At 36.5% G+C, this 19,366-nt stretch overlaps 1 protein-coding gene across 7 annotated transcripts in view; it reads left to right on the plus strand.

Moving 5' to 3' along the window:
• Positions 1-19,366, plus strand: part of PHF14 (PHD finger protein 14) — a 201,133-nt gene that overhangs the window by 15,993 nt on the left and 165,774 nt on the right. For all 7 annotated transcript variants that reach the window (XR_011539053.1, XR_011539051.1, XR_011539052.1 and 4 more), the window contains exons 4-5: positions 217-361; positions 16,141-16,300. Coding sequence is in view for 3 of the 7 variants with exons in the window: in XM_070615778.1 (XP_070471879.1) it covers positions 217-361; positions 16,141-16,300 (305 nt within the window). In the remaining 4 variants the exon portion in view is untranslated. The remainder of the gene's footprint in view (positions 1-216; positions 362-16,140; positions 16,301-19,366) is intronic.

A 19,366-nucleotide genomic window follows, 5' to 3' on the forward strand; every position in this document is an offset into this window, starting at 1 on the left:
GAATATGAGACTTGCAGAGAAGTGAAAAATTAGAGAGAGGGTGCTTAGAGGGTCCTTGGACAGAGATGTACTTCTCAAATGTAGTGTACTTTGAAATTACTAAAAGAATGGAGAATGTGGCATAGTTTTGGAAGTGCATAAAATAATTTAAAGTGAGAATTTTATTTATTAAATTCCCTTTTAATTTGTGATTTTCTGATATATTTTAATATATAGGACTCGCTGATTCTTGAGAAGAGTCAAAACTGGAGTTCTCAAAAAATGGACCATATTCTGATTTGCTGTGTTTGTCTGGGAGATAATAGTGAGGATGCTGATGAAATAATTCAGTGTGACAATTGTGGCATTACAGTCCATGAAGGTAATTTTGCTTTGTTTTTTTCTCCTTTTAGAAATGGCTAATTGACAACTGCATTTAAATAAATAAGTTTAGCCCTTTTACATTTGTACTACTCTTAAGGTTTTTCTGTAATATTTCATGATATTTCAATTGAAATAAGACATACTGAATCCTCAAAGTATGATGGGTGTTTTTTTCAGATTTATTAATAATTTATTTATTAATAATAGAAATATTATCTGGAAATCACAGTGTTTCTTTGAAAGTCAGTGTTATGATATTTTACATCATGGCTGCTTGCCTTACTTATTTATTTATTTCTAGTTTTTAAATGAAATTTAGATGTAGGAAAAAGTCTCGTATTTTAGTCCAGTAGAGCGCATTATTTAAGAAGTTGCATTCTAAGTCTAATGATATTACACAGTTTCTTCTTTCATAGTTTTAATTTTTAATTTTGAACTTTATTTGTCCAGTCACTGGTGATGTTACTTTGATCACTTGGTTGAGAGTGTGTTCCAGGTCTCTCTGTGGTGAACTTATTTTTTCCTGTGAATTTTTTCCTATCAGGGCCACAAAGCCATATTTCTGTGGCCTTGCCCTTACCTTTTGTGGTATTGCAGTCCTCCTCTCAAATAGTTCTGGGAGTCTGCGGAGCTTGTGGGACCTGTGGGGCCTGTGCTCCTTTAAGCAATCCTCTTGCCTTCATGTCAGGCAGCCCTCTCTTGCTGCTAAGGTTCACTGTGGGAATGTCTCCTGTTACTGTGATGCATTTATTTTTTCAGTAGTGTTTGTTGAATTCCTTCTGTCTGCTAGGCATTCTGTAGATTTCAGGCATGTAAAATAAACAGAATGTAGAAATTGCTGACCTCATGGAGCTTAATGTCTAGTAAGAGAGACAGGCAATGCAAAAAATAAACCATTACGTATCTATCAGGTGGTGGTTTGGACTGTGGAGAAAATAAAGCAGGACAAGGAGTATTGGGAATGCTGTGGATAGGGGTGCTTGAGTGAGCAGGTAGAAGTTTGTATTTATAAAAGGTGATGAGGAAATCCTCTCTGGTAAGATGATATTTGAGCAGTGACCTGAAGGATGTGAGTGAACAAGCCATGTGAATATTTGGGGAAGGAACACTGCAGGAAGAGGGAGTGGTGAGTGTAAAGATCTTGAAGTGGGAGCATGCTTGGACTGTTTTTGTAATAGCACAGAGCTTAGCATGGCTAGAACCAAGTGCGTGAGCTGGTTAATGGTGGAGCTAGAGATGGGGGCAAGCCAGGTGAGGCCTTGGAGGTCATAGTACTGATTTTAGGTTTTACTGTGATGGATATGGGAAGACATACATGAGTTTTGAACAAAGGATTAATATGATTTGATTTATGCTTTGGGAGGATCACTGACAGCTGACTTGAGTAGACTGAAGTGGGTCTCAGGTGGGAATCAGGAGACCATTTTGGAGACCTGTTGCAGTGATCCAAGAGAGGAATAGGTTTTGAGATAGATAGTAAATGTTCATTTTTAAACTGTCTAGAGGGTAGGTAAGATGTTGGAATTAGAGATATAAATTTGGGACTCATCAGCCTGAAGATGTTATTTAAAGCTATGAGTCTAGCTGTGCTATCTAGAGAGTAATAAAGTGGTTCTTGCACTTCAGAGGAGTTCAAGAACACATGGCCAGTGAGATAGAAGGAGAACTGTGAGTAGTGACCCAGAGGCCAAGTAAGGAAAATGTTTCAAAAAAGAGAAAATGAGTAACTTCAAATACTGTTTTTAGAGTCAGATGAAGACCTGTGTCATGTGGGAAATTACCCTAATGCAATGGTGGACTCCAAGTATACTACCAGGCAAGTTATCCCAAAGGTTATGGAAAAAAAGGCTCACTGACAAAATGCTCATATCACATGGTTTATTAAATAAATGTGAAATACTTGCAGAGAAGCAAGTGAAAGGATATGGGATTAGTTGACACACTATGTCCTACCGTTTCTGTCATATTCTGTTGTTCACACAGATCCCTAGTCAAATGTAGGGGAGGTCATTGCAAGAAGGTTAATACCAGGGACACTGATCACTGGGGGCCGTCTTAGAGGCTGCCTACCGCAGATGCAGGGGTTATATAGCGTGCTAGTGTGCTGATGGAAGTGACCAGCAAACAGGGAGAGTTGACAATTGATGGTGTAAGGAGAGAAAGAGGTATAGTTACTGGAGCAAGGGCTTTGAGTACAACGCTAGAGGGGATGGGATCCAACACCAAGTAGAGAGATTGAGTACATAAGAGTAGCCATAGTAACTGGAGGGAAGAGAGGCTATGTGGATACAGATGTAGGTAGGTTGTTAGATGTGGTGATCAGAGCATGTGGAAGTTATTTTTCAAATGCTGCTTGTTTTCTCAGTGAAGTAGGAAGCAAAGTCATTAGCAGAGTGGAGATGGGGAGCTGTTAGAGATTTGGGGAGAGAGAGTTTGGTGTAAAATAGTTATTTGGGGAAATATATACATAATATTGTGTGTGTATATACATACATATATATTTACACATGTTATGTATTATATATATTATTGCCAGACAGCAATAAGGGACCACTCGAGATTAGTGGTAATGAATATAAACTGAGACCAGTCAACATGGTTGTGTGTATGTGTGTTTTTTCTCTAGGCTTGGTTCAGATTCCTTGGAGCAGGTGCAGAATAGGTGAACATCAAAAGTAGCTGCTCTGCTGCCGGTGTTTGTGGTATTTTTCACCCCTGATGATCACAAATACCTTACCACTGCTTATATCTATGAATGTCATTGCTGATGTGTGATGCAGGCATGAGCAGTACTGTTGACCTATTGTGCTGAGGGCACTAGCTCCACTTCATAGGTCATGAGTTTGACTGTGGATGTATTTTTAAGGCCAGCAAAGTATTTTTAAGCAATTGAATTGGTTGCTAACATTTAAAACCTTGGAGATTTTATTTTACACATTTTGGATTTCAGGCTTCTCTTGAGGTTTTGGCAGCAGTAGATTTTCACCCTCTTAGGGCGACAATCTGCTGGAGCTGAATAGGGCTGCCCCCTGCTGGTGAGGCCTACAGTCTCCAGTTCACCACAGTCCTCTCCCACATCACTTAATCATTTTTGTGAGTTGCCTGGTCCCTGGAGGTATTTGATTGTATAGTTCCTCATCGCTTTGAGGGGTTGTCTCTTGCTGCTGGTACCCAGGCTGCTGAGGCCTTGTGTTCTCAATGTCCCACAGCTGTAATAGTAAAGCATCTATTTTACTGTAGCTCCTTCCTTTAGGACTCAGGCCTGAGTCCACTGGGGACCAGTACCATGTACAATTCAGAAAGCACCCTCTCCTCTGTCCTGTTGTCTTTGATTCAGACTTGTGTCCTTTGGACTTTTACTTAATAGACATGAATTCTTTCCCAGTAGATTCATTGTTCAAATGAATGTAGGTTTATGGAAGGGCACCCCATTAGTTCCCTGATATGCCTAGAGCTGTTAAAGGTTCACAGTGGAACCTGTGCTTCAGAGGAATAGCCTCAGGAATGGCAAATCTACCTTCTTTCTAAGATAGCTTTGATTTTTTTAGAAACAGCCAAAAAGTCTTTCTCAGTCAAGACAGACAAATAAGATGATGAAGCTGAGTGGTAATTCCATTTAGGTCAAAAGCAAGTTGTGTCTGTAAAGTCCTGTAGCATATTTTCTTGTGTAACTCATTTAACTGGCTCTGATGGTGGTTCAAGTTCGAAGTATTTTTCAGCAGATGTCAATAATTGCTCATTTTTCTTCCAAAACTAACTTATTAGAATTGGAGAGCTATTTCTATTATGGGAAAAGGAAGAAGGGAAGACAAGGAGAGGGAAATTAGTGCTCCTGAGTGCAATGCTTTGTAAGCTTTTTGAGAGCATGCTAATATGTGGAATAAATAAATAGGGAAAACTGAATAAATAGGGAAGCAATAGTTTTATTCCTCTGTAGGTGAATCTTTGTGTTGTACTATAGTTGCTTTTTTGGTAGTATTGTGAGTTCTGTGAACCGTAGATATTTTCAAAGTTAACGATGAATCTTTTTTTTTTTCCCCCCTGAGGAAGATTAGCCCAGAGCTAACATCTGCCAATCCTCCTCTTTTTCTGAGGAAGACTGGCCCTGAGCTAACATCTGTGCCCATCTTCCTCTACTTTATATGTGGGACGCCTACCACAGCATGGCTTGCCATGCAGTGCCATGTCCACACCTGGGATCCAAACCAGCAAACCCCGGGCCGCTGAAATGAAACGTGCGCACTTAACCACTGCGCCATTGGGCCGGCCCCATGAATCTTGTTTTTTTAATGTTACTGTTTTCTTCCTCTAGTATAACTAATTTCCCATTTCTCTTATTAATTTTGGAGTTTCTGTTGTATGATTGTGATTATGTAATTCTTTCCTCTCTCACTTTCTTAGTAGAGTTAGAACTAATAGCTTCAAAGATTCCGAGTTTTGGAGATTTTAAATTATCTGTTTTGGCTTAGAAGAGAAGTGTTATTTACATTAATGTATTTTTCATAAATGTAATGAATTAAAGTAGTGATTAATATAGTATTCTAATAAAATTGTTATAGGATGTTTGTCAGTAAATATATCAATTACGGTATTTGTGTCCTAATGTAATTTCCTCTAAGTCATTTTTGTTCAACTACTGGTCCAAAGGATTCTTTTACCAGATATCACTGAGTAGTATGTTTGAGAAGGGGTTGTTTTGATATGGACATACTCCTGACTTTCCATTTAAGTATTTTTTAGTAATATTTGGATGACATCAGCAAGAAATTAAATCGATTAGTAGATCTACGAAGAATTTTTATCTTTCACTAGCTTTAAATCAGCCGAGACTACTAATAGAAAAAGAAAAAAACCAATAAAAACCCTGCTTAATAACCTTTGGTTAGAAGATTGAATTTCTCTTCCGGGAAAGAGTAACGATGATAATTCTCAATATAATAATGTGCAGCCTAATCAGTGGATGTATTTCCTGGAGCCTTTTTGGGTCATCAGAGTCTTACTGACATTGTTATGCACTGCTGCCAGCCTTTGTTAGTAGAACCTGGCTTGAAAAAATGAGAAGTAATGACAGGTGACCTTGACCAGGTAACATAGGTGTTTTGTTTTTTGTCTCTGTCTAGGTACACTATGTTCTTAATCCTTTTTAATTTGTCTTTCTTCCTCCAAAATGGAGTCAGCAGCCTCTCAGAAGTAAAGTGTCGATCCTTTACTTACTTTTCCAAATAGGAGCTTTTATGACTACTTAATTATTTTAATTTTTAAGGTCTTTCTTCCTATGTAAATGAACTATTGCTGCAGCTAAAGTAAATAAGGTTTAAAAACTGTTCGAGACCTCATTTAACGTTTAAATTAAAATGTCACTCTTAACCTATTTCAGTAGTTTTTTAAAGCTTTGATACTCAGTGTGGTCCATGGATCCATAGCATTAAGCAGTAGCATCTGTATCACCTGGGAGCTTGTTAGAAATGCAGACTTGCAGGCCAGGTCCCTGACTTTCTGAATCAGAATCTGTATTTTGGCAAGATCCCAAGGTGTTTCATATGTTCATTAAACTGTTGGCTCCATTGATAACATAAAGGAGTGGCTTTGCAATGCTTACCAGGGTATTTCCACTTTAAGATTTTCAAGACTAGCATTGGTCACATCCAGCACCAGTTTACTCCAAAGGATAGAAGAGAAAAAACACAGCTTTCCAGCAGGGAAGCCTCATGGCTTCCTCTTCGTGGGAGTCTCTGTAGCAGTCTCTACAGCAGGCAGCTCACATAGTCATCTGGGAGCTATCTGCTTTGGACTCTCCCTGCTCCACCAAGTGACAGCTCAGGTAATGAGATCCGCATTAGGTGGCTGTAGGCGTCACCCTGAAGTGGAAGCTTCATCCTATACAGGATTCAGCATATCTTGTAATAGTGCCATAGTCATGTGTTCAAGAGACACACCCCATTACGAGAGTCAGTACACTCAGGGAAGCCCAAGTCAGGTATCCGATCAGGCATTTATAGTTCCTCTCGGTTCAAATGCAGTCTGCCACTGAGAGGCATTTTTATCATAAGCAGTACTTCCAAGTAATGCAGTGGATGTTCTATTCTTATTAGGTTTTCAGAGGAACAGATGTGGAAACTTAACCGGAGGTCAAATTCTAAAGCACCAGGGGAAAGGATTGACAGAATCACGGGGCCTCCTACTAGTTCTCTATACCCCAGGACTAAGAGAGACAAAGGGCTCTAATGTGTGAGTGCCTCCTGGACCTACCTTATATTGACGTTAGCAATAGCTATTATTTACATACACCACTGAAAGTTCTCTTTTGTATCATCATTTCACACCCTCTACCCCCAACCCACGCCTGGACTTACCTATTACTGTCTTCTTAGGGCCCATCAGTGTTTCTGCCTCTTTAGTGTTGCTCTTGTTACCACCTAGGGAGGATTGAAGGGAGAGATTTGAGGAACACACCTTTCTCTATGGATTTAATGTAAACATGAACTGCTATTTAAATGAATGTCTTTGTTACTTTGATTCTATAAATATTTAAATGCAAGACTTTGTGCTTGGAAACTGGAGGACGCATAGATACAATCTCTGCTGTCTAACAGCTTATATATTAGTAGGGGAGATAAGACATGCAATAAGATCAAGTAAAGTTTTCTAAGTGAATTGTAGATTCTTTGCTATGGGTGCAGTGAGTGCAGCATACTCTGTATTGATAGAAATAGGTGACTCATGAGTCACTTCCTTGCACTAAAATATATAGTACTGAATACATTGTATTTAGCTTATTGCTTTTTAGTTCTGTGAAATTTTAAGATATTTATGGTTTTTACCATATTTCATACTATTAAATTCCTTTATAGGCTGTTAACCCGGATTTTTCCTTGCATTTAGCAATCACTCTTTTTCAAGGCTCTTTTTATGTTCTTGCCTTGAGCATTATATTACTGTTTGTTAAAATAAACTTGTCTAAGGTAAGATTACTTTGTATTTGTATGTACAAATTATATTTCTTGTGAAAAATATTTTCAGCACAGAATCATTAACATTGTTTATTTTTAGAAATGGCTGTCAAACGATTGAGAGATATTTTGTGTATGTATAAAATGGATATAATCTGATTTATTTTTTAAAGAGAAGGTGAAGTAAAACTTTGATGGGTTTGTGGTGGTTTATCCTGTGGTAAAGGATCCAGGCAAATACTTTTTGTTCTATTTGTTGCCAGTCACGTGAATTAGAGATAAAGAGTTGTTTAGAGGTATAGTCTTGAACGAGTGAAGCTACTTTACCTACAGACGCATTGTAATCTACGAATATCTTGCTAAATTCCTGTGTTTTATGTGTAGTCAGAGTCTAACTGTGCTGCATGCTTTGTTTCTGCCATGGTTGTGGCTGATATTTGGGTGGTGTACAAAATAAATATTAATGCTTTTTAGTAATAGAGATGCTTTCTCTAGTAGTCTGACGTTTTCTCCAACGGTCTCAGATTTTGTTATGGAACAGTATCACTTGAGGTGTTTGTTCTGATTCAGTAGGTCTGGGGTGGGGCTCTAATATCTACAGGTTTAAAAGGTTCCTTGAGATTCTCATGCAGGAGGTGGGGAGGATCACCCTTTGAGAGGCATGGGTTTAGAAGGAAGTGAAAATTGAGGGAGAAAAGCAATTCTACAGTGTGGGTGGATGTCTTGCTGCCAGTGTAGGTCGTGGCAGGGAGCCAGGGCAATGTAGGATAAAGTATACTTTCTGATATAAGACAGATATTAGACTCACAAAGAGGTTTTTAAAAATTAAGACTTTTTCTTTCTCCAAGTGCTTGGGGCAAGCACAGGCAAGAAGGGACTAAAGCAAAACTCTGAGGACAAAAAACAGTGGTCTCAGAGCCAGTAGAAGGTTGAGAGTCCAGGCAGGTGGGAGCTGGGGTGGTGCTTTCTGAACAGATGTGCCTCTTCTTGCTGCAGCTCCCCTACTGTCTTCAGGGCTGATTTTTCTGAAATGCCTCTCTGTTCATATTATCCCCTCTTGAAACTCATTCTTCCATTTGGAATCAAGTCCACGCTCACGGCAGGACTCTTTTAGATTCCATACGCTGCCAATTTGAACGACTTACCTTTGTCTCCAGTGTTTGGGGGCTTTCACATACGCTCTTCCCTCTACCCAGATTCCTTATGTTCCACGAATACAAGCTCAGTATATAGGTGTTAAGTCTGTGTTTTACCACTGTCTTCTTGTTATTAAGAAGTTTGAGAAATCTTTTTTAATTCATTAAAATATTTCTTCTTAAATATAAGTAATATATGAATAGATACTTATAGAAATCGCAAGTAGGGAAGTATGTAACGTAGAACAGTGAAGGACCTTGTTACTGTCACCCTCTCCATCTCAATTCTACTTCTCTTTGCATGGGGAATCACGTTAACAATTTGGTCTGTATTCACACCTCTCTTTCTCTGGTACCCTTCACCCTCCATATAGGTGTTGTTCATTGAACATTGTTTTATTACATAAATACATTTTCATTGTAGAACATATCAATATAAATGAGCTAAAGAAAACATCTGCCATAATCCTGTCAGCTAGAGATAAACATGCTCTAAACTTTGGTGTGTGTTCTTCCAGACTTTTCTTGCTTTTTCATGTGCATGCACAAACATATTTTTTAAAAAATGTAATGGTCAATAATATGCAAACTCCTCTTGTAACCTCTATACTTTTATTATCACCATGATTCCACCCGCCTCCCCATCCAGGATTCATTCATGTATCATGCGTTGCATTTGGTATCATATCGCTTAGTCTCCTTTAATCTAGAACAAATTTTCTTTTTGTGTTATTCATGACGTCGATGTGTTGAAGAGTCTAAGCCACTTTTTAGAATGTCTTGTAGAACTGATGAAAATAATAAGATTAATAAGTTTTCACATACTAAGGTAAATGGGAAAGCTGTTCTGGTTTAATTCTGATTCAGCCTAAAACTTGTTTTTCCCAGAGCAGCCTGACTTATGGCCCTCCAAACACATATTGTACATCTGCTTGAAACATTTTCCCAAAGCAAAGAATGTGCTCTTTAAAGATAGCGATGAATATCTCCCTCTGTCTGATGCCAATAACCAGCACTTCTTTGAAGATAAGCTTTGCTTCCTAGAAAACCAAGGTCAAGTTGACCTGCTGTGACATGCTAAACTGCAGCAAAACATCTCCTTCTGATTTCAAGAAAAAAAAAATATATATATATATTCCTGTCGTGCTTGATGTATGTTCCTTGTTCTGAAGCAGTATATAACATGCCAGAAGTCACGCTTCTCCTGAGTGCTTTCTTTCCTGCTGGAGACTGCACTTCCGGGTTAGTCCTCAACTTGGCGCAGATAAACATCACCTTATCTTTCTAATCTATAGATTGGTTATTGATTATTTGTATCAACAGAATGTTCCTCAATCTAGATTAGTCTGATTGTCTTCTCATGATTAGATTCAGTCTAAAACATTTTTTTGGTAAGAGTACTATGTTGGTGATGTTTACTTGCGATTCCTCATATCAGAAAACTTACAATGCCAGTTTATTGCATTATTGGTGATATTTACAGTGCTGTCAATCAAACCTCTCCATTTTAAAGCTTTTTTTCTCTTTGTAATTAATAAGTAGTCTGTGGGATAATAACTTGGAGACTTTGTTAATATCCTGTTCCCCAACAGCCTTCTACTTGGTGGTTTTAGCATCCTCGCCAGAATCGGTTATTATATTCTTGGCTGCAAGATGGGGATTTTCTAATTCTGTCATTCCTTCTGCATTTATTAGGCAGCATTTGTCTTGCAAAGAACTTTTCTTCCCCCTTTTTCCCTTTCAGTATTACTGTGGGCTCATATGTTATCATCTATAACCTGATGGCTCTTTCTGATTCTTAAATTGTCCAGATTTGACCAGTGAGAGCCCCTTCAAGGCAGGCTCATGTGTGCATACATATGCATGCATGTTCTCTCTGTTTCTTTAAATAAATGAAATAAATACCGTGGGATTTTTCCTGCAACTTGCATTATTTCACTCATCTGTTAATCTTGAGATTCTTTTCATGTGATCTGTTATTCTTTTTAATGGGGTGCATAGTTAGCTATAGAATGGTTCAACCGTAATATATTTACTTTTATTTTTGTTTCTAGTTTTTACTTATATATAGTGCTAACAAATATGTGTCATATATTCATGTAATAATTTCTGTAGGATAGAGTCCTAGAAGTGAAATTGCTGAATCAAAAGATAAGTGCATTTAACTTGGAAAAAACTTTGCCAGACTGTCCTATAAAGACTTTACTTATGTTCTTACCAACAATGTATGAACTACTTGATTACACTGCATTGTAGTAAATTTTCTTTTAATCTTTTGGATACTATCTCTTTATTAAAATATGAGTTCACTTTATTATGAGCAAGGTTTGGTATCTGTGGCCATTGCATTTTATATTGTTACTTGCTGTACATTTCCTTTGTCATTTCTTAGTAATTTTACTTGTCTTTTTCTCATTGACTTATTAGAATTCTTTTTTGAATGTTAATCCTTTGTCCACTATAGGTGTTATGAATGTTTTCCATCCTTGCAAATATTTTTCCCCCCATGCTGTACCTTTTAACTTTGTGGTATTTTTCATGGTTTAGAATGTTCATTTTTTGTACAGTCACATCTATAGATCTTCCTCTACTACTTTTTATGTTCCAAAATGAATTTTCATCTAAAATTAATTAGTCCAGAGAAAGGAAAATTTTGTTAAGCATAACAGGAAGCTACTGTTGCTAGGGTTTGTTTATTTTTTTTAAATCCAGATGCTCAGGTGACAGACTTTCACATTGTTAAGTCAGCCATGCAACTTTTCTTTAAACATCTCATGCTTAAACCTGAACTTCTTGAATACTTTATTGTAGAGAAAGCTATTTGCCCATTATAATATAATACATGAATATTAAATAAAATGTCGGAAATCTGGAATAGAAAGAAGAAAACCTTCTCTGATAGTACTACTATCCAGACAACCATAGTTAGTGTTTTGGTGTGTTTCCTTTGTCTTTTCTTTCTTTTCCTTCTCCTTCTCATTTTTTTTTTAAATGTGCTCTTTAAGTAATCATAACTAAGAGAGCTTTTAAGTTGAGATTTTTGATAAAAGATAATATTCCAAATGTTGCTTATTAAATCAATAACTGTCTAATTACTTTTCTGAATATGCATTTCATCTAAATCTAGATAAATCTCTTTCTTTTTGAAATCGAAGGGTTCCAACCTGTCACTTAGTGTAAACACCTTTGTGACAAGATCTTGTAACTGACTTGTAATGCCAGAGCATTAGGTAGTGCACTTGCCAGCTGTTATCCTTAAGTTTAGTTGCTATGCATTAGATGAGGTAAGGTCTACTAAGAGATGCCCCCCCACATTTGTTTATTTTTAAGTCTACTGTTAGCCTAGCCCTAGCCCATTTTTCATTTCTTAATGTATGCAAAAATACACCCTCATGAGTGTTTACAGAGTAGTAAAGTATGTTCAAGTTATAACCATTTGTACTTTATAAGTCAGCAGGCACTCTGGTTCCTTGATGCTTTAGGATATATTTGTGACAGGTATTGTGCGTGTTATAAGTTCTTCTTTTCTCATAAACAACAATATTACTCACTTTAAGATCTTTCTTTTAGTAGTTTTTATAATCAGATCTAGTGATAGGATGTTAAATACAGAAAAAGTGTTGTAAGTTTTTAAATGGCAGCTTGTGTGTTCTTGTTTTTTTCCTTTCTATACTGAGAGATGATTGGGATAGATGTTATTAAATACATATTGCAGATGAGATAACTCAGTCTGAGAGGTGTGGTTTGTCCCAAGTTACGTAGTTAGAAGGTGGAAGACTGCAGGCAGGTCTTCTGGTCCCCTGTGACAAGTTGAATGGGGAAAATTTACACTGATTTGGATTATCTATACCTTTGGTTAATTCAAAATAATTGTAAACACTTTACACACACACACACACATATATATATATATACACACACACTTTTTTATGCCTTTTTTTTTTTTGGTGAGGAAAATTGGCCCTGAGCTAACATCTGTTGCCAGTCTTCTTCTCTATTTATTTATTTATTTATTATTCTCCCCAAAACCCCAATACCTAGTTGTATATCCTAATTGTAAGTCCTTCTAGTTCTTGAATGTGGGATGCCACCATAGCATGGCTTGATGAGTGGTGTGTAGGTCCATGCCTAGGATCCAAACTCACAAACCCTGGGCTGCCAAAGTGGAGGGCGTGAATTTAACTACTACGCCACCAGACTGGCACTTGTTTTTTCTTAAATATGATTTGTGTGGGTTGCAGGTGTTACTCAGAGGTTAATCCTAATTAGATAGTCATAGAAACCCATTTTCTATGTTTACTCATTTGAAAACATGATTAATCCATATGAAATGGATTTTATATATCTATAGATTTTTTGTTTTGTATATTTACCCATATAAGTAAACTTTTTTTCCATAGTCATATTGAAGATGCACTTTTTGCATATTCTACTCATAGGTAGAAGAGAAGAAACATTGTTTTATGATAGTGTAAACTCTGTTTTGTATGGAAGAAAGAAAAAAAGAATTTAAAATGTATTTAGTCATTAATTAAAATGGATTAGAGTGGATATAAAGTGCTGGAACTTTGGTCTAGAGCTGAGTAAACCCAACAGCTATGGCAGAGAAAGATGGGAAAAGTGGCAGGTGAAAGGCAAGGAAAGAACTCTCTAAAGGTAATAACGGTGTGGGGCATTTTTCAGGGGCAGTGAAGCTGAAGAAGAAATACTTACCCACTTGCTGGTTGTTCAAAGAACAGGTCACAAAGTAGGAATTTCCTAGGAGAGTCCCTTAGAAATCATTCTTGAGGTTGTTTGTAGGTAGTTTAATCTCTGTGCAAATGTTTGCTTGTGTGTAGTATATTCTTTAAAAATAGAATTGAAAATTTCCTTTCTTCTAAAGTGTGAACTGCTGTGATTTACCTTGATTTTGTTGAATGAAATAAATAAAAAGGATAGCCCCTTGGGGCTTTATTATCTTAGTAATTGCCTACTTTGTGTGAAGACAGATGAAAGAATTTGCTTCAACAGAACATTATTTTGTAAAGAAAATAGATTTTTTCCTTGTATTATTGTGTAACCCTTTGAGAAAATAGATTGACTATTTTTATTGTTTTGTTTTATGATTTTTCTTTGAATACAGCATTTTGCTTACTGTTGCTTTTACCAAGAAATTTTCCTTTATTGGTGACAATCAATAATAGCTGCTCCCAAGAAGAAAATTGTTTCCTTTTAATTTTACGATTTGTCATTTTAAAACATATATCTAAACAGAAGTGATGAAGATGATGATTAACAGCCACAATTTAATGATATTAAAGAAATTAATGAGTTTTGATTCCTTTGCTATCTTGTGTACTGTAGCTAGCTCCTTTAAAATCCATTCTTTGGCATTCTTTCATATGACTTTCAGATTATGTTAAGTTTCACTGTTATAAAGTCTTTGAATAGCATAAGGATGACAGTAATTATGGGACTTGCTTGAGGCAACTTATGTAAGTTATAGTTGCAAATCAACTTTAGTTTTTTGCCTACTTGGCTATTTTAATTATAATATATATTGAGTGGTAATATTGTGTGAATAAAATACTTATACATGACTCTTGACCTGTTAATGACATCTGGTAAATTAATGTTGATACTTTAAAATTATTTACTTGTTGTATATGGTTCTTTTTTTTCCTGAGTGATTTGTTTGACTCTGTATTTATTTCTGTAGTGGTGTATTTTAATTTGGATATCTTTGGTGGTTGTAACAAGGCGCTTTCCAGTTTAGGCTCCTGTTGTCTGTGTAGTGTATAACCAGGTCAGATAATCACATGACCTTACATTGGGGCATATAAACTTGTCTAAGTCGTGAAGCCTTTTGAGAGATGATTGTTGCTTATATATGTTTCTCACAGTGATTTTTCTAATGTCTTCAGTTTATTGGAGGTTACTCTGGGTGCCCCTTAGAATTTGGCACTAAGACTACCCTCTTAGAATAAACCTGGTCAGAAGTGTCCTGGGATAGTTGATATTTGGCTATCTATAGAAGTGACCTATTTGAGAGGTAATAAATATGTCTTAGGAGATCAGAAAAATGCCCATGCCTAAGGATGAGGAGGGCATACATCTGGACTAGAATTAAGTTGTAATCTATTTCACTACTATATATGCATTAAATTGTTTCTCTGAGGGATGTTTTAACGTGAGGGTGGTGTCTTCCTTTCTAGAAGAATAGAAGTTGGAATATATAAAGTTGGTGTGTGTCCAGCATCATTTAGGAAAAAGAAAATATTTAGGAGTTGTGACTATTGTAGTCACCAGAGAAATACTTTTTATTATAAGCCATCAGTAGTTCAGCATGATTTTTTATAGTCTGAGTGAAATTATCTCTCAACTCTTCAATTCCCCTTTATTGAATTACATGATTATTAGTACTTTGTTGGTGCCAATGCATTCTTCTTGGTATCTTTATACTGAGAAAGAATTATTCATAATGGATGTGACATCATTTTCTGGTAAGTTTAGTTGGTTTTTCAGGCACTGAGAGCTGCTTCAACACTGAGTTCACCTTGACAAAATTGAGTTTCAGGAATTTTAACAATGAGAACCTGATCGGACCAATATATTGACAGTGATGTCCTGGCCTGAATTTCATGTTGGTTTACATCTTTGACATATAATCTACTTTTGTTAAGCTCAAAATCAAGGAAAATCTTTTTGATTTTATAAAAATTTTAGACATATTTATAATTCCTTTAAATATAATTTATACTTCCAGACATGTTTATTTGAGTTAATGAGGAAACTTTGGTTTTGATAATTGGAAGATAGTTGAAGGATACTATTTTCTACTCTAAAATGTAAAGAATTATGCTGAGTAATCCTTGTTTGGTATGTTCATGAGGATCTTTAAACATTTTTATCATGTTATCTGCTTAAATAATTTAACTCCTCCCGGATTATTGAGTTTTTAGTGAATGAGAAGAGGAAAAAGAGAGTAATCTCTTGTTTTCATTCATTTCAGTTATGGATAACTTTTTACAGAAGATAGAATTGTAATGTTTAAAAAGATCTAATACCTCATATAGCTAAAGTTTGGTTGGTTCAGTTGTCAATGAAACTCAGCTTGTCTGATTCTAGTCTGAACTATTCAAGTTGTTCTATAGCCGTCAATTCTATGTGTGTCTGTGTTTCTGTATTATTTTCCTTCTACTAATACTTACTTTGCATTTATGATTGTATGAGTTTGTGTTTTGGTATGCCACCTCCAAAATTAGATCAGAGGCAAATTTGTATGTTTGTTTTGCGTGAATCTGGTCTTCTATATATATTTTAATGTTCAGTACAAAGAAAGCTCAAGAAATATTGACTAATCCATAGCTCTAGGGTCAACCTGATTTCTTTTTAATGAAAAGTCATATTTAAATATTATTTTATTAAAATAATTTTTAAAAGAACTATAAATTTTTCCCCTCCTATAATGCTTTTCCAGTAGGTCTAACACTATTTTAAAAAGTCATTTATTTTATTATGTGTACTGTGGTAGGTGAAAATGTATTTTTTATAAAGTGATTTCACTTTTGTGTTTTGATGTTAATATCGTTCTTCTAACCTATTAGTTTTTCAGAATTTTTCCGTTTCCCTTCCCTTCCATTTTTCTTTTGTGATTTTATACGTCAGTTTAAAAAAATCAACTATTTAATCATACTATTTTTTTTTTTTAGGTTGTTATGGAGTTGATGGAGAGAGTGACTCTATTATGAGTTCAGCTTCTGAGAACTCCACTGAACCTTGGTTTTGTGATGCCTGTAAATGTGGTGTTTCCCCTAGCTGTGAACTGTGTCCTAATCAGGATGGAATTTTCAAGGAGACAGATGCTGGAAGGTTGATGTCATAATTCTGTTGGGTTAATATGCCTGCTTTATAATCTGTCTTCTTCTATAATATACTTCTGTCTACTCTATTCTTTTATTTATGATTTTCTGAGTTACACACTTTCGTTTGATTGCTTCTTTGTATCTTCTTGGCATAGAGTAAATGGACAATAGGCTATGGATAAGAGCAGGAAGGAGGAAAGACCATTTATTGAGTATCAACATTTGCCTTTATACCCATAATCCCATTTAATCCTAATAATGACCATATGATGAGACAGATGGGTAAAGGTTCCCGTTTTATAGGTGTACTACTTGAGGCTCAGATCGTGTAAGTAATTTTAATTTTCTCAAGACCACAAGCTGGTGAATAGTCAAGTTTGAACCCAGATCTGTCTGGCTTCAAGAGTATATCAGGAGACATAACCCATAAGGTGATTTGAAAAGAATAAGTTAAGGAGCCAGCCCCGTGGTGTAGTAGTTAAGTTTGCATGCTCTGCTTTAGCAGCCCAAGGTTTGCAGGTTCTGATCCTGGGTGTGGACCTAGCACCACTTGTCAGGCCACACCGTGGCAGCATCCCACATAAAGTAGAGGAAGATTGGCATAGGTGTTAGCTCGGCAACAATCTTCCTCAAGGAAAAAGAGGAAGATTGGCAGCAGATATTAGCTGAGGGCCAAGCTTCCTCATTAAAAAAAAGAGTAAGTTTAATTTAAAGAATTATTAAGCCATGATAAAAGATTAACCATAAGATATAACAGAAGTTTAAAGGATGCCCTAGGGCTGAGGGAGAGTATCAAGGGAATGACAAGTTTGGAAGGATGACCCTTTCGCCCAGGCTGGGGTTCAGACCTTGTTGGAGAAGGTGTCGTTGCATCCTTCTGGACAGCTGGGAAATGTTTGCTGGTTTGCCTGGGCCAGAACTGATTTGAAGTTCTTGGCAAGTAGGTGGCTGAGCACAGGGAGCCGGGGCACTGATGTGAAGCCTAGAGTGTGTGGTGTCTATGTCAAGAGGGCTACAGAAAAGACATCTCTGGGCTAGGCTTACGAGGTCACTGAGGGACCGTGGCATGTGGCTGGGCCAGTACACTGACGGATGTCCTCCTCTCGTCCTGCTGAGAAGCCCTTTCCTCCTACAGTGCCCTCCACCACTTTTTGCTAAGACAGCTTAATGACATGCTCACTGTGGAGGAGAAATGCTAAAAGTATTTTGTCCATTATTGCAGAGCAGATATTGAAGGATAGATTTGGAGGTGAGAGGAAATAAATTGAACACTGGCCCAAAGACTCATGTTTTCACTATATTCACACTCATATCTACTATCATATCTGAGCAGTTCTCGTTGCAATAGTGTTAACATCTTTCATGTTTTCCCCAGATTACCATCTGGGATGTATGACTGAAATATAAGAGTAGTTCCTAACCTTTTGTGTTTTGTGGATCACTACCCCCACCACCTCCCTCCCACCCGCTATGAGAAGGGGTACTCAATTTTTATTTTGCCACATAAGGATTTTTCAGTATTTTTATCAGCCATGTTTCATATTTTAACAAGAACAACAAAACAACCTATATGAATTATCACTATCATGTCCTGTATTTAACATTGAAAGGAATAGGATACATTTCGTCCCAAAATAAAGGATAGGCTTTTAAATTTAATGAATTTTACTGTAGCAAAGTAAAAATTATATTTTTTAATTTTTCTTATTTTTGCCTCAATTGGTACATAGGCCCTTGAGAAATGTTGTCATACAAGATTGTTGGGCTAGCATAGAATCTACAGTGGACTCTTTGAGAACCCTTTGTGGTGATGTCTAACAAAAATGGCTAAACATCTTACCTCTTCTTCCTAATCGCCCATCCAAAAATAAAGTAAAGTAAAATAAATATATAACAAATGATTTGCTGTATTGATCTGAATCTGTGGTCTCGTCATAGACGTGGCCATTATTTTATGTTTGGACTGACTTTGGCCTAGAATTAGGAAGTTTAGTACAGCATTAAAAATGTGTACTTTCAAGGGAAACTGCCTATATTTGGATGCTCGTCTTTTCTTACTAATTTTAGGCAAGTGATTTAACCTTTTTATGCATCAGTTTCCTTAGCACTTCTGAGAAGATTAAATGAGATGATTTATGTAAAACAGTTAGTACAATTCTTGGAACCTAATACGTGCTCAGTAAATGTCTCTCTATTTTCGCTGCTTCTGCTGCTGCTACTGGTGCTACCAGCTGCTTAAATTCTTTCTGGTACCTCTTGAGTCCTCAGAGTTGAAGTTTATGGTGCTAAATTGTAGTAAATAAGTAAGGCAACTTTGGAAAAAACAGAGCTTCCTTTTAGGGAGGAGAATTTTTTTTTTTTACCTTTTTTCTTGTGAATAATTTGAAAGTTTTAATGAAAAACTTTAAAGTAGCTGTCTCTTGATGCTGTCATAATCCACAAAGCAACTTGTAAACTTGTTTCTGAGTGAAGGAAAGGGAAACCTCTTTAACTGTTTAGATTTAGAGAGAGAGATTTGTATTGACTGCTGTGGATCTTACATGTGTAGTCAGCTCCCTTGATGGTGCAGCCTGGCAAAAGTTCTTTTATACTATTTGAACATTTTATTTGTGTTGATGTCCACACTCACCTATAGGCTATAGTGGAAATTATAGGTATTGTTATAGTTTGAAGGATGTAACACTAGCTTGATTCAAGGGAAAAAATGCCAAGATTTGACAAGCTGTTTAGTATTCCAGCTTCAAATGGAAAACAGGGGGAAAGAAAGAATGAAAAAGGTTTTGAAATTGACTTCTGTAAGTGGGCTAATTAGACTTTTTCCCCTCTGTTTGTGATGGGAGCCACAAGTTCTACGTAGAAGATGATGTGATTTAATGTGAGAACACCATCAGTACATTCTTGTTGTTGCATTTTTATTTCATTCCTTAGAGTATTTTACTCTGTCTTAAGTGGTCTTATAAATCTGATCGTGGGAAATATTAGACATACTCTAACATCTAGAGATAATGCGCTAGACCCGATGTTGCAAGCACTTGCCATTCATCATTATGACTTCCGAACTGCCTCTGTGGTG

This window comes from Equus przewalskii, chromosome 4 (genome assembly GCF_037783145.1).
Source record: "Equus przewalskii isolate Varuska chromosome 4, EquPr2, whole genome shotgun sequence".
In the NCBI taxonomy this organism is placed as follows: domain Eukaryota; kingdom Metazoa; phylum Chordata; class Mammalia; order Perissodactyla; family Equidae; genus Equus; species Equus przewalskii.